This window comes from Patagioenas fasciata, chromosome 34 (genome assembly GCF_037038585.1).
Source record: "Patagioenas fasciata isolate bPatFas1 chromosome 34, bPatFas1.hap1, whole genome shotgun sequence".
NCBI lineage: Eukaryota > Metazoa > Chordata > Aves > Columbiformes > Columbidae > Patagioenas > Patagioenas fasciata.
In genome coordinates, this window is record NC_092553.1 from 2742932 (window position 1) to 2755859 (window position 12928).

At 62.0% G+C, this 12928-nt stretch overlaps 1 protein-coding gene across 1 annotated transcript; it reads right to left on the minus strand.

Annotated features, from left to right (window-relative positions):
• Positions 1 to 1595: 1595 nt before the first annotated feature.
• ABCF1 (ATP binding cassette subfamily F member 1) lies at positions 1596 to 12767 on the minus strand. The gene is made up of 26 exons (XM_071801031.1): positions 12661 to 12767; positions 11910 to 11956; positions 11741 to 11824; positions 10510 to 10642; positions 10311 to 10345; positions 10015 to 10119; positions 9850 to 9915; positions 9717 to 9767; positions 9532 to 9603; positions 9365 to 9439; positions 9150 to 9275; positions 8287 to 8387; positions 8115 to 8200; positions 7874 to 8013; positions 7651 to 7799; positions 7490 to 7573; positions 7268 to 7392; positions 7064 to 7176; positions 5498 to 5669; positions 5193 to 5267; positions 5004 to 5074; positions 4698 to 4730; positions 3501 to 3669; positions 2099 to 2163; positions 1911 to 1983; positions 1596 to 1826 (listed from the first exon to the last, which is right to left on the minus strand). Exons 1-26 carry the CDS (start codon positions 12725 to 12727, stop codon positions 1660 to 1662), a joined length of 2484 nt encoding a protein of 827 aa, XP_071657132.1. The 5' UTR covers positions 12728 to 12767; the 3' UTR covers positions 1596 to 1659.
• Positions 12768 to 12928: the final 161 nt, after the last annotated feature.

Below are 12928 nucleotides of genomic sequence, written 5' to 3' on the forward strand. Positions count from 1 at the left end.
TGAAACCTACTGAGGGCGTTCACTCTGGAGCCTACTGATGGCATTTATGTGAACCTATTGGGGGTGTTCACTCTGGAACCTATTGATGGCGTTCACTCTGGAGCCTACTGAGGGTATTTGTGTGAACCTATTGGGGGCGTTCACTCTGGAGCCTACTGAGGGCGTTTGTGTGAACCTATTGGGGGCGTTCACTCTGGAACCTACTGAGGGCATTCATGTGAACCTATTAGTGGTGTTCACTCTGGAGCCTACTGAGGGTGTTTGTGTGAACCTATTGGGGGCGTTCACTCTGGAGCCTACTGAGGGTATTTATGTGAACCTATTGGTGGTGTTCACTGAAACCTATTGGGGGTGTTCACTCTGGAGCCTACTGAGGGTGTTTATATGAACCTATTGGTCGTGTTCACTCTGGAACCTACTGAGGGCATTCATGTGAACCTATTAGTGGTGTTCACTCTGGAGCCTACTGAGGGTGTTTGTGTGAACCTATTGGGGGCGTTCACTCTGGAGCCTACTGAGGGTGTTTATATGAACCTATTGGTGGTGTTCACTGAAACCTATTGGGGGTGTTCACTCTGGAGCCTACTGAGGGTGTTTATATGAACCTATTGGGGGTGTTCACTCTGGAACCTACTGAGGGCATTCATGTGAACCTATTAGTGGTGTTCACTCTGGAGCCTACTGAGGGTGTTTGTGTGAACCTATTGGGGGTGTTCACTCTGGAGCCTACTGATGACATTCACTCTGGAGCCTATTGGTGGTGTTACCACTCTGAAACCTATTGGGGGCGTTCACTCTGGAGCCTACTGAGGGCATTTATGTGAACCTATTGGTCGTGTTCACTCTGGAGCCTACTGAGGGCATTTATGTGAACCTATTAGTGGTGTTCACTCTGAAACCTATTGGGGGTGTTCACTCTGAAACCTACTGAGGGCGTTCACTCTGGAGCCTACTGAGGGTGTTTGTGTGAACCTATTGGGGGTGTTCACTCTGGAACCTATTGATGACGTTCACTCTGGAGCCTACTGAGGGTATTTGTGTGAACCTATTGGGGGTGTTCACTCTGGAGCCAACTGGGAGTGTTCACTCTGGAGCCTACTGAGGGCATTTGTGTGAACCTATTGGTCATGTTCACTCTGGAGCCTACTGAGGGCATTTATGTGAACCTATTAGTGGTGTTCACTCTGGAGCCTACTGAGGGCGTTTGCACGAATCTATGGGTGGTGATCACTCTGGAACCTACTGAGGGTGTTACCACTCTGAAACCTATTGGTGGTGTTCACTCTGGAGCCTACTGAGGGCGTTTGTGTGAACCTATTGGGGGTGTTCACTCTGAAACCTATTGCTGGTGTTCACTCTGGAGCCTACTGATGGCATTTGCGCAAACCTATTGGTGGTATTCACTCTGGAACATATTGGGGCTGTTCACTCTGGACCCTACTGATGGTCACTGTGGACCTCACCGCTGCTCTTTACTCAGACACCGAGTGATTGACTCTGGAAGACACCACCGCTGTTCACTTGGCTACCAACTCCCTCTGTTCACTCTGAACCCTACTGATGGCATCCCCCAAATAAAGGCACTTTCCAGCCGCTCCTGCACCGCTTGCTCTTTATTCGGGGGGGGAAGGGGGTGCGGGGGGTGCCCCCCTGCCCCCCTCACTCACGGGGCCGGTTCACCACGACCTCCCCCAGCGCCTCCAGCACCTCCCGCTTGTAATCGTCGAAATCTCCGTCGATTTGGCTGAGCCCTTGATCCTCCACCACCCAGAGCTGGCACCCGGTCTCGGTGATCAACCGCGCGTCGTGGCTCACCACGATGACGGCTGTGACGTCATGACGAGGTCATGACGACGTCATGATGACGTCATCGTGACATCACACCCCCCAACCCCCTTTTCCCGCCTCACCGCCCCGATAGTCGTTGATGGCGTCGGCCAAAGCGTCGATGGATTCGATGTCCAAGTTGTTGGTGGGTTCGTCCTGGGAGGGGTGGGGAGGGTGAGGGAGGGACCCAGGCGTCCGGGAGCTCCGCCCCCACCCCACTTGCCACGCCCCCTCTTGGCCACGCCCCCCGTTTTGGCCCCACCCCGCTCACCAGGATGAGGACATCAGGTTCCCGACAGGCGAGTTCGGCGAACACCACGCGGGCCTTTTGGCCACCTGTGGAGGGGCGGGGCTTAGAGCTGGAAGCTCCGCCCCCCGGGAGTCTCCACCCCTCCCCGGGAGACTCCGCCCCCACTGAGTCCCTGTCAATCGCACTCTGGCCCCAGGGTCCCATTAGCCCCGCCCACTCTGCCAGGCCCTGCCCACTCGGCTGGAGACTCCACCCCCCCGGGGACAAACCCCGCCTCTCCGTGTTGGCTCCACCCCTCACTGCAGCTCCATGGCCACAGGTGACCCCGCCCCCTTTCCCAGGCTCCACCCCCTCCTCCACAGACTCCACCCCTTTTCCTAGGCTCCACCCCCTTTCACTAGCCCCACCCTCTTTTCTTAGGCATCACCCCTTCCTCTGCAGGCTCCACTCCCTTTCCTGGCTCCGCCCCTCTTCCCTGAGGCTCCACCCCTTTCCTGGATCGACCTTTACCCCAGGCCCCCCTTTCCCAGCTCCACCCCTTCCCCAGGCTCCACCCCTTCTCTGCAAGCTCCGCCTCCTTTCCCCTGCTTCCACCCCTTTTCTAAGCTCCACCTCTTTTTCCCAGGCCCCACCTCCTTCCCCCAGGACCCACCCCCTTTTCCCAGGCTCCACCCCCTTTCCCAGCTCCACCTCCTTTCCCCAGGCTCCACCCCCTTTCCCCAGCCCCCACCCCCTTTCCCAGCTCCACCTCCTTTCCCCAGGCTCCACCCCCTTTCCCCAGCCCCCACCCCCTTTCCCAGGCCCCACCCCCTTCCCCTAGGCCCCACCTCCTTTTCCCAGGCTTCAACCCTTTCTGAAGCTCCACCTCTTTTTCCCAGGCCCCACCCCCTTCCCCTAGGCCCCACCCCCTTTCCCAGGCTCCACCCCTTTCCCCTAGGCCCCACCCCCTTTTCCCAGGCTCCAACCCTTTCCAAAGCTCCACTTCTTTTTCCCAGGCCCCACCCCCTTTCCCAGGCCCCACCCCCTTTCCCAGGCTCCACCCCCTTTCCCAAGCCCCACCCCCTTTCCCAGGCCCCACCCCTTTCCCCCAGGCTCTTCCCCCTTCCCCAGACCCCACCCCCTTTCCCCAGTCTCCCCTTTCCTCCTCTCCACCTCCTTGGCCCTTTCCCCTGGCTCCACCCCCTTCCCCAAGCCCCACCCCTTTCCCTAGGCCCCACCCCCTTTCCCAGGCTCCACCCCCTTTCCCAGACTCTTCCCCCTTTCCCAGCTCCACCCCCTTTCCCCAGACCCCACCCCCTTTCCCCAGTCTCCCCTTTCCTCCTCTCCACCCCCTTTGCCCTTTCCCCTGGCTCCACCCCCTTCCCCAAGCCCCAGGCCCCACCCCCCTTCCCCAAGCCCCTCCCCCTTGTCTGGCCCCGCCCACCGGAGAGCTTGGCGATCTGCAGGGTGTGTGCGTGGCCCTCCAGGCCGAAGCGGCCCAGGCACTTGCGGGCGTCCTGGTGCGGGAGGTTGAAGCTGCGCTGCAGGTACTCGGCCGCCGTCTCCTCCAACCGCAGCTGCTCCGCCGCCTGCTGGTTGAAGAACCCCACTTTCTGGGGGAGGGGGGAAAAAGGGGGCGGGGTCAGGACACGCCCATGGGACACACCCAATGGGCACACCCATGGGAAACACCCCCCCATGAATGGAACAGCCCAGGGAGAGGAGGCCACACCCCCCGCGAGCATAAAGCCACGCCCACAGTGCTCAGGTACCGCCCACCGCCTAAGCCCCGCCCCACAGGCCCACCCCCAGGTTTAGAGGCTCCACCCCCTGGTCTAGAGGCCTCAACCCCTTCAGGGACCCTGCCCACTTCACAAGACACACCCCCTTATCAGGCCCCGCCCCCAGGTCTACAGGCCCCACCCCCTGGTCTAGAGGCCCTGCCCCCTTCAGAGACCCTGCCCCCTTCACAAGCCACACCCCCTTATGAGGCCCCACCCCCAGGTCTAGAGGCCCCACCCCCTGGTCTAGAGGCCACGCCCCCTTCAGAGACCCTGCCCACTTCACAAGCCACACCCCCTTATGAGGCTCCGCCTCCTTCACAGGCCACGCCCTCTGCATAAGCCCCCCAAGACCACACCCCCTTCGCAGGCCACACCCTCTGCATAAGCCCCTACACAGAGACCACGCCCCCTTCGCAGGCCACACCCCCACAGAGACCCCCGCCCCCTCACAGGCTCCACCCTTCCCAAAGACCCCGCCCCTTCACAGGCCACACCCCTTCAGAGGCCCCGCCCCCTTCTGAGACCCTGTCCCCTTCAGAGGCCACACCCCCTCAGAGACCCCACCCCATCACAGACTCCACCCCTTCACAGACCCCTCCTCTTCACAGGCCACACCCCTTCAGAGGCCCCGCCCCCTCACAGACCACACCCCATTAGAGACCCCGCCCCTTCAGAGACCCCACCCCTCACAGGCCACACCCCTCAGAGTCCCCGCCCCTTCACAGCACGCACCCCCTCAGAAGCTTCACCCCTTCACAGGCCCCGCCCCCTTTAGCGACCCCCCCCACAGGTCACACCCCCTCAGAGACCCCACCCCCTCAAAGGCCCCGCCCCCCCCACAGGCCACGCCCCCTCACCAGCCGGTGGTTCCTGCGCATCTGCCCCCGGATCTATAACAAAAGACACATTTGGGGGGGGGGACACACCCCAAAAATCCCATCCCCCCCCCCGCCCCCCATAAGTCCCAAAACCCCCCAGGGTGGCACCATTGGGTTCCCCCCTCTTCCACCCCCCAACTCCCCAAAACCCAAAGGACCCCCCCCAAATTAACTCCCTCCCCCCTCACTGTGTGCCCCCCACTTTAGGGGTTGTATCCCCCCATTTTGGAGCTGTACCCCCCCATTTTGGGGCTGTACCCCCCCCCATTTTTGGGGTGTCCGTACCGGCGTGAGCTGCCCGGTGAGCAGCTGCAGCAAGGTGCTCTTCCCCACACCATTGGGGCCCACGATGCAAACTGGGGGAAGGGGGGGGGACACAAAACAAAACGGGGTGACCCATATTATTGTAGGGTCTCCCACAACCCCCCCTCGATATTTTGGGGCCCCCCCTTGGGTATTTTCGGGGGGTCTCACCCCGCGAGTCCATATCGATGCCGAAATCCAGGTTGCGGAACAGCAGCTCCTGCCCCTCGTAGCCGAAATCCACGCCTGCAAATGGGGGGGTGGGTGAGGCGGGGGGCGCCCCAAACACCCCATGGTGCCCCCCCAGGGCTCCTCAGAGCGTCCCGTGCACCCCAAGTTACCCCTTGGTGCTGCAAATCCCCCCCCGTGGCGCCTCATGGTTTCTTCCTAAAGCCCCATAGCTGCTCCCCAAAGCCCAACAGAGCCCCCCAAACCCCCCCCCAAGCCCCCCAAAACCCCCCAAAACCCCCCCGTACCGTGCAGGCCGAGCACGGGGGGGCTGAGGGGGGGCGGGTTGGGGAAGGTGAAGCGCACGGTGTATTCGCGGGGTCTCTTGAGCAGCTCGGGGGCCTCGTTTGCCTCTTCGGCCGCCGTCCGGCGCCGGCACTTCTGCTGCTTCCGCGTCAGCGCCTCCTTCGTCTGCTTCTCCTGCGGGATCCAAGGGATCCACTCAGGGAGCCGCTCGGGGAGCCGCTCAGCGCCGATTCCCCCTTCCCCCATCGCCCGATCCCCGTGAGGGATCCGCCCGCTGGGGGATAAGGGCACGAAGAACCCCCCTGCGGGCAGCCGGGGGGGTGGATCCACTCTCCAGATCCCTCTGGATCCCCCCCTCCAGATCCCTCTGGATCGTCCCTCCAGATCTCTCTAGATTCCACCCTCCAGATCCCTCTGGATCCACCCTCCAGATCCCGCTGGATCCACCCTCCAGATCCCGCTGGATCCACACTCCCGATCCTGCTGGATCCACCCTCCAGATCCCTCTAGATCCACTCCCCAGATCCCTCTAGATCCCCCCTCCAAGTCCCTCTAGATCCACTCTCCAAGTCCCTCTAGATCCACTCTCCACATCCCTCTCCTCCCCCCCCCTCCCCGATCCCTCTCAATCCACTGTCCAGATCCCTCTGGATCCACCCTCCAGGTCCCTCTTGATCCCACCTCTACATCCGTCTTGATCCACTCTCCAGATCTCTCTAGATTCTCCCCTCCAGATCCCTCTAGATCCCCCCTCCAGATCCCTCTCGATCCACCCTCCAGATCCCTCTCGATCCACTCGCCAGGTCTCTCTAGACACCCCCCCTCGATCACTCTGGATCCACCCTCCAGATCTCACTCGCTCCCCCCCTCCAGATCCCTCTGGATCCACTCTCTGGATCCCTCTGGATGCCCCCTCCAGATCCCTCTAGATCCACTCTCCAGACCTATCTCAATCCACCCCTCCAGATGCCTCTAGACCCCCCCCCTCCAGATCCCTCTCGATCCACCCTCCAGATCCCTCTGGATCCACTCACCAGATCTCTCTAGACACACACCCCCCCCCGCCCCCCCGATCACTCTGGATCCACCCTCCAGATCTCACTCGCTCCCCACCTCCAGATCCCTCTGGATCCACTCTCTGGATCCCTCTGGATGCCCCCTCCAGATCCCTCTAGATCCACCCTCCAGATCTCTCTCAATCCACCCTCCAGATCCCTCTCGATCCACTCTCCAGAGCCCTCTGGATCCACTCTCCAGATCTCTTTAGATCCCCCCCCCTCCAAATCGCTCTGGATCCACCCTCTGGATCCCTTTCTATCCCCTCTCCAGCTCCCTCTAGATCGATACTCCAGATCCCTCTCAATCCACTCTCCAGATCCCTCTCGATCCCCCCTCCAGATCCCTCTCGATCCCTGCAGTGGATCCCTCCTCCCATACCCAGGACGGGGTGGGGGAATCACCAAGAGAAACGGGGGTGACACCAAGATGCTGTGGGGGGGTGGGGGGTGGCGTTAGATACCACAGGAGCGGATCCCCCGGCAGCGGATCCCGAGGGATCTCCCCCTTACCGCCTGTTTGGTGGATTTGCCGCCGGCCTTGAGGTCGCGGAGCTTCTTCTCCTGCTTCTCAAACTGTTTGAGCAGCTCCTTCTGTTTCTGCTGGTACATCTTCTTGAAAGTCACTACGGGAGGGGGAAGGGGGACACCGGGGGGTAATTAACACCCCGCTAATTAACCTACAGACCCTAATTAGCACCCCCCCCCGCCACGCACTGTAGTTGCCGCGGTAATAGAAGAGGCGTTGGGCATCCAGGTGAATGATATCGGTGCAAACGTCATCCAGGAACCCTTGGTCGTGCGACACCACCAGCAGCGTCTTCTTCCAGCTCTGCAGGTAACTTGGGGGGGACAGAGGGGGACGTTGAGGGGACACCGTGGCTTTGGGGACACCCCAAGCTTCCCCCCCATGTCCTTTGTCCCCCTCTCCGTCCTCACTTGTTGAGCCAAATGACGGCGTTGAGGTCGAGGTGGTTGGTGGGTTCGTCCAACATGAGCAGCGTTGGCTCCATGAACAAAGCCCTGGGGTGGCAGCGGTGTCACCGATGTCACCGGTGGGTGCTGTCACCCCTTCTCCACCCCCTCAATGCGTCACTCACCGTGCAAGCGACACCCTCATCCGCCACCCCCCGGAGAATTTCCTGGTCGCCCTGTTCTGCATTTCGGGATTAAACCCCAAACCGGCCAAAATCCGCCGCGCTTTGGCCTCGGCCGCGGCCGCCCCGATGGCCCGAAGCTCCTCATAAACCTGCATGGGGGGTTTGAGGGTGAGACCCATGGGGGTCTCAGGGTGTCCCCAATGTCACCGTGTGTCCCCCGAACCTTTTCCAAGCGCTCGGCAGCCGCGTCGTCGCCCCCGTCCAGCAGCGCTTGCAGCCGCTTCTCCTCGTCCAGCAGCCGCAGCCGTTTGGTGTCGGCGCGCAGAACGGCTTGAACGGCCGGGGTTTCATCCGCCACCACCTCTATGCAACGGGACGGTGGGTTTAGGGCGATATCGGGGTGTTTTTGGGGGGGTTCTGGGTGTTTTGGGGGGTCCGGATCCCCAGGGTGCCCCCAGACTCACCTTGTTCGCACAGCAAGACGTCGATGTTGGGGGGGATGCTCAGCGCTCGGTTTGCAATGTGTTTGAGCAGCGTTGTCTTCCCCTTCCTGCAGGGGAATAGAAGCTGAAGGGTTAATTTTGGGGGGGTCGGGACGCCCCCAAAATCCCCGCCCCTGGGGTGGGGAACACCCACCCGTTGGGTCCCACGAGGCCGTAGCGGCGCCCGGCTACAATATAGAGGTCGGCATTGACGTAAAGGTCCTTGCCGTGGGCTGAGATGCTGAATTTCTCAAGCTGCCAAAGGAATGGGGGGCTTAGGAAACTCCCCAAAATCCTGAATACCCCCCCCACAACGCAGTGGTACAGCCCGGTTGGTGCTTTTCCCCGGTATAATGGTACGATCCGGTTTCCCTGCTCTAATGGTATAAATTGGTTCGCCCTGATTTTGAGCTCAATGGTGTGACCCGCCTCCCCCCTTTCCATAGTACAATGGTACAAGCCACCTCCCCCCTTTCTCAATGGTGCAAACCAGCCCACCCCTTTCCCCACTACAATGGTATGACCCGCCTCCCCCCTTTCTCAATGGCGCTCCCCGGGTCCCCCCATTCCCCAGTACAATGGTCCGACCCGTCCCCCCCTTTCCCAATATATTGGCGCGCCCCAGGCCCCCATTCCCCAGTACAATGGTACAACCCATTCCCCCATTTCTCAATGGCGCACCCCAGGTCCCCCCCCTTCCCCAGTACAATGGTACAACCCATCCCCCCCTTTCCCAATATACTGGCACATCCCAGCCCCCCCTTTCCCCAGTATAATGGTACGACCCGTCCCCCCCGTTCCCAATAGACTGGCGCACCCCAGCCCCCCCATTCCCCAGCACAATGGTACGACCCATCCCCCCCTTTCCCAATGTAACCCCACTGGAAGGTACCAAGTGCCTGCTACGGCGGGGGGGACACGGGTGATACCACCTCACGGGGATGGGGGGGGGGACAGGCAATGCGGGTGGCGAATCGGGGTGTTTTTTGGGGCAAACGGCGGGGTTTTTGGGGTCACCTTGATGTCGGAGGCGTTCTCCAGCATGGCCTGGCGCGACGAGAGCTCGGCCTGCGACACCGAGAAATCGTTCTCGCCCGCGGCCGCCGCCGCCTTCATGGTGGCCACTTGCCGCTCGTATTCCATCTGGGGGGGGCGGAGCCAAACGGGGCGTGGTCAGCCACACCCAGCAACAAGCCACGCCCCCTTTGGGATGAGGCTCCGCCCCCTTTTACCTGCTTCTTCATCTTTTTCTTCTCCTTTTTGCTGACGCGGGCGTCCGGCTCGGCCTTCGTCGCCTCCTCTTCCTCCTGCAATGGGGACCCCCCCAAACCCCCCATGTCAACCGGAAGGGACCCAGGCGTCCGGCGGCCGCCCCTCCCCTTCCTGCTAAGGGACTCACGGGCTCGCTGCCCTTCCGGGGCTCTTCGGCCTCATCCTCATCCTCATCATTGCGTAGGGCCGTGAATTTATTCTGGGAGAAAAGAGAGAGACAATTTGGGGGGGGGACACAAAATTTGGTGGGGTGTCAGCACCCCCGTCCCCCCCAAAAAAGGACCCAGGCGTCTGGGTTTGCCCCGCCCCCACCTTTGTGTTGTCATCAGAGCCTTCGGCCTCGTCCTCGCTGGGGGCTTTTCCCTAATGGGGGGTGGGGAACAGAGGGGTGAGCCCCCCAGATTTGCAGACCCCCCCCAAAATCCTTGACACACCCCTCGTTCACCTGCCGCTTCCCCTTGGGTTTCTCGTTCTTGCGGCTCTTCCTCTTCTTCTCGCCCTCCTCTTCCTCCTGCCCGGAGCCATCGGAGAAAGGGACCCAGGCGTCCAGGCCCCTCTCCTAATGCTTTGGGGGTGCCCCCCACCCCCTCTCAACCGAACCCCCCCCCACCTTTTTGCCTTTGCCCTTGGTGGGCCGTGAGCCTTCGTCCCTGCGCTCTTCCTCCTCCTCCTCCTCGCTCTGCTCCTGGCTCAGCGCCGCAAAGACGTTCCCGCCCTGCAAGAGCATTGGGGGACATGGGGACCCCAAATCCAGGGTGTGTGTGTCCCCCCCCAGATTCCAAAAGGTGCCGGTTTTACCCTCCCCACCCACAGATTCTGGCTCCTCTCCCCTCTTTTAGACCCCCCCAACCCCTCAAAGCCACTCTGAGGGTATTCTGGGGACCCTCCCATCCCCAATTTGCTCACCTTCCTCCTCCTCCCCCCTTTCCTGGGGGCCGGAGCTGTGGGGCAGACATGGGGGGGCGTGGTTAGTGAGCGACCATAGAGTCTCACATCAGCCACAGCCCAGAGCGCCCCCTGGTAGGGACACTCTGGCCTGGGCGGACTCACTGCTCCTGGAGGGGGGGGGGGTGATAATGGACCCCCCCATTCCCCAAAATCTGACCTTCCTCCTCCTCTTCGTCGCTGCCGGCGGCCGCCAATTCTCGCAGGCGCCGGCTGAGCTCCGCCTCCTCGTCCTCAGGCTCCGCCTCCGCCCGCCGCCGATCTTTCCGCCGGTCTCGCTTCCGCCGGGAGGCCTGGGGGGGTGGGCGGGCAGAACCTCGTTAAAATCCTTGTTAATTACCACATTTATTACCCTGCACTTCTCCAAGTCCCAGCTCCAATCCCCGCTTCAGCCCTAACCCGCAGGCACACCCCCTTTAGCCACACCCCCTTTAGCCACACCCCCTTTAGCCACACCCTCAGCTCCACCTCTTCAGCCACACCCCATCCCCACCCTCTTTAGCCACTCCCCCTTTAGCCACACTTGCAGCTCCACTCTGTTTAGCCACGCCCCCTTTAGCCACACCTGCAGCTCCACCCTGTTTAGCCACACCCCTTTAGCCACACACCCCCAGCCCCACCCCCTTTGGCCACACCCCCCTGCCCCCCTCTTTAGCCACGCCCCCACCCCACCCTCTTTAACCCTCCCCCTTTAGGCACATCCTCTTTAGCCACACCCCCAGCCCCACCCTTTAGCTCCGCCCCCTTTAGCCACACCCTCTTTAGCCCCCCCTTTAGCCACGCCCTCTTTAGCCACACCCCCCCAGCTCCACCCCCGTTGGCCACACCCCTACCCCTTAACTCCACCCTCTTTAGCCACGCCCTCCCAGCCCCACCCCCTTAACCCATGCCCTCTTCAGCCACACCCCCAGCTCCACCCCCTTTGGCCACACCCCCAGCCCCACCCTTTAGCTCCACCCCCTTCAGCCCCCCCCTTTAGCCACGCCCTCTTTAGCAACACCCCCCCAGCTCCACCCTCTTTGGCCACACCCCTAGCCCCACCCTTTAGCTCCACCCCCTTTAGTCACACCCTCTTTAGTCCCCCCTTTAGCCACACCCTCTTTAGCCACACCCCCAGCTTCATCCTCTTTGCCTACACCCCCAGCACCACCCTTTAGCTCCACCCCCTTTAACCACACCCTCTTTAGCCACACCCCCAGCCCCACACCCCTTAGCCACACCCCTTTAGCCACACCCACAGCCCCACACCCTTTAGCCCCACCCCCAGCTTCACTCCCTTTGGCCACGCCCCCACCCCCTTTAGCTCCCCCCTTTACCCCACCCTTTTAAGCCACGCCCACAGCCCCACCCCCCTTAGCCCCACCCCCTCATTAGCGCAGCCCCTGCCAAACCTGCTGAGGCGCCGCCTCCGTCTCGGGGGCCGCGGGGGCCTCGGGGGGGGCCGATTTCTCCTCCTCCGCCAACTCCTCGAAGAACTGGGGTGGGGGGAAGGGATTGGGATCAAAGAGCGGGGTCCGGGGTCAGGCTCTGGGGTCAGAGGTCAGAGGTCACAGCACTCACCGATTTCTTGCCCCGCCGGTCCCGCTTCCCTTTGCGCACCGGTTGGGCTGGGGGGGGGGAGGGGCAGCCGTCAATGGACCCAGGCGTCCGGGCACGCCTCGCCCCGAGGGACCCAGGCGTCCGGGGCGGCCACGCCCACCCCAAGAGACTCCAGATCCCCCCAGAGGGTTAATTCCCCCCCAAGAGGGTTAATTCCCCACCCCCAAGAGGGTTAATTCCCCCCTAAAGGGTTTAATTCCCCCCCCAAGGATTTAATTCCCACCAAAAGGGTTTAAGTCCCCCCACAAGAGGGTTAATTCCCCCCCTAAAGGGTTTAATTCCCCCCCAAAAGCTTTAATTCCCCCCCCAAGAGGGTTAATTCCCCCCTAAAGGGTTTAATTCCCCCCCCCAAGGGCGTTAATTCCCCCCACCAAGAGGGTTAATTCCCCTCTTAAAGTGTTGATCCCCCCCAAAAGTGTTGATCCCCCCCCAAAAGTGTTGATCCCCCCCCAAAGCGTTGATCACCCCCCCAAAGTGTTGATCCCCCCCCAAAACGTGTTGACCCCCCCGCTTCAAGCTCCAATTCCCCCCTCAGAGGGTTGATTCCCCCCCTCAAATGGTCAAACCCCCCCCCGCCCCCAGGGGACCCAGGCGTCCGGCTGCACCCCCCCCCCCCCTCCAGGCGTCACGATCCCCTGAGGGGACCCAGGCGTCCGGGCCCCTCCCCCGGGTGTCCGGAAGCCCCTTGTCCCCCCGATTCCGGGCTGCTCACCCTGCCCCTCGTCCTCCCCCCGCCATTCCTCCTGCTTGGCCGCCGCTGGCCGCGCTCCCTTCGGCATGGCCGGGCGCCGCCTGCACTGCGCCTGCGCCGACACAGAGACGCGCCTAGAGCGCCACCCCCATTCTCCCTCGCTTCCGGTCCGCCGGCGCTTCCCATTGGCGCGCTGCACCCCCCGCCAACTCCCCCTTTTCTGCTGATGCTTCCTCCCATTGGCTCCTCCGCCGCACGCTCTGAGGTGATCTCCCACTCTATTGGCTCT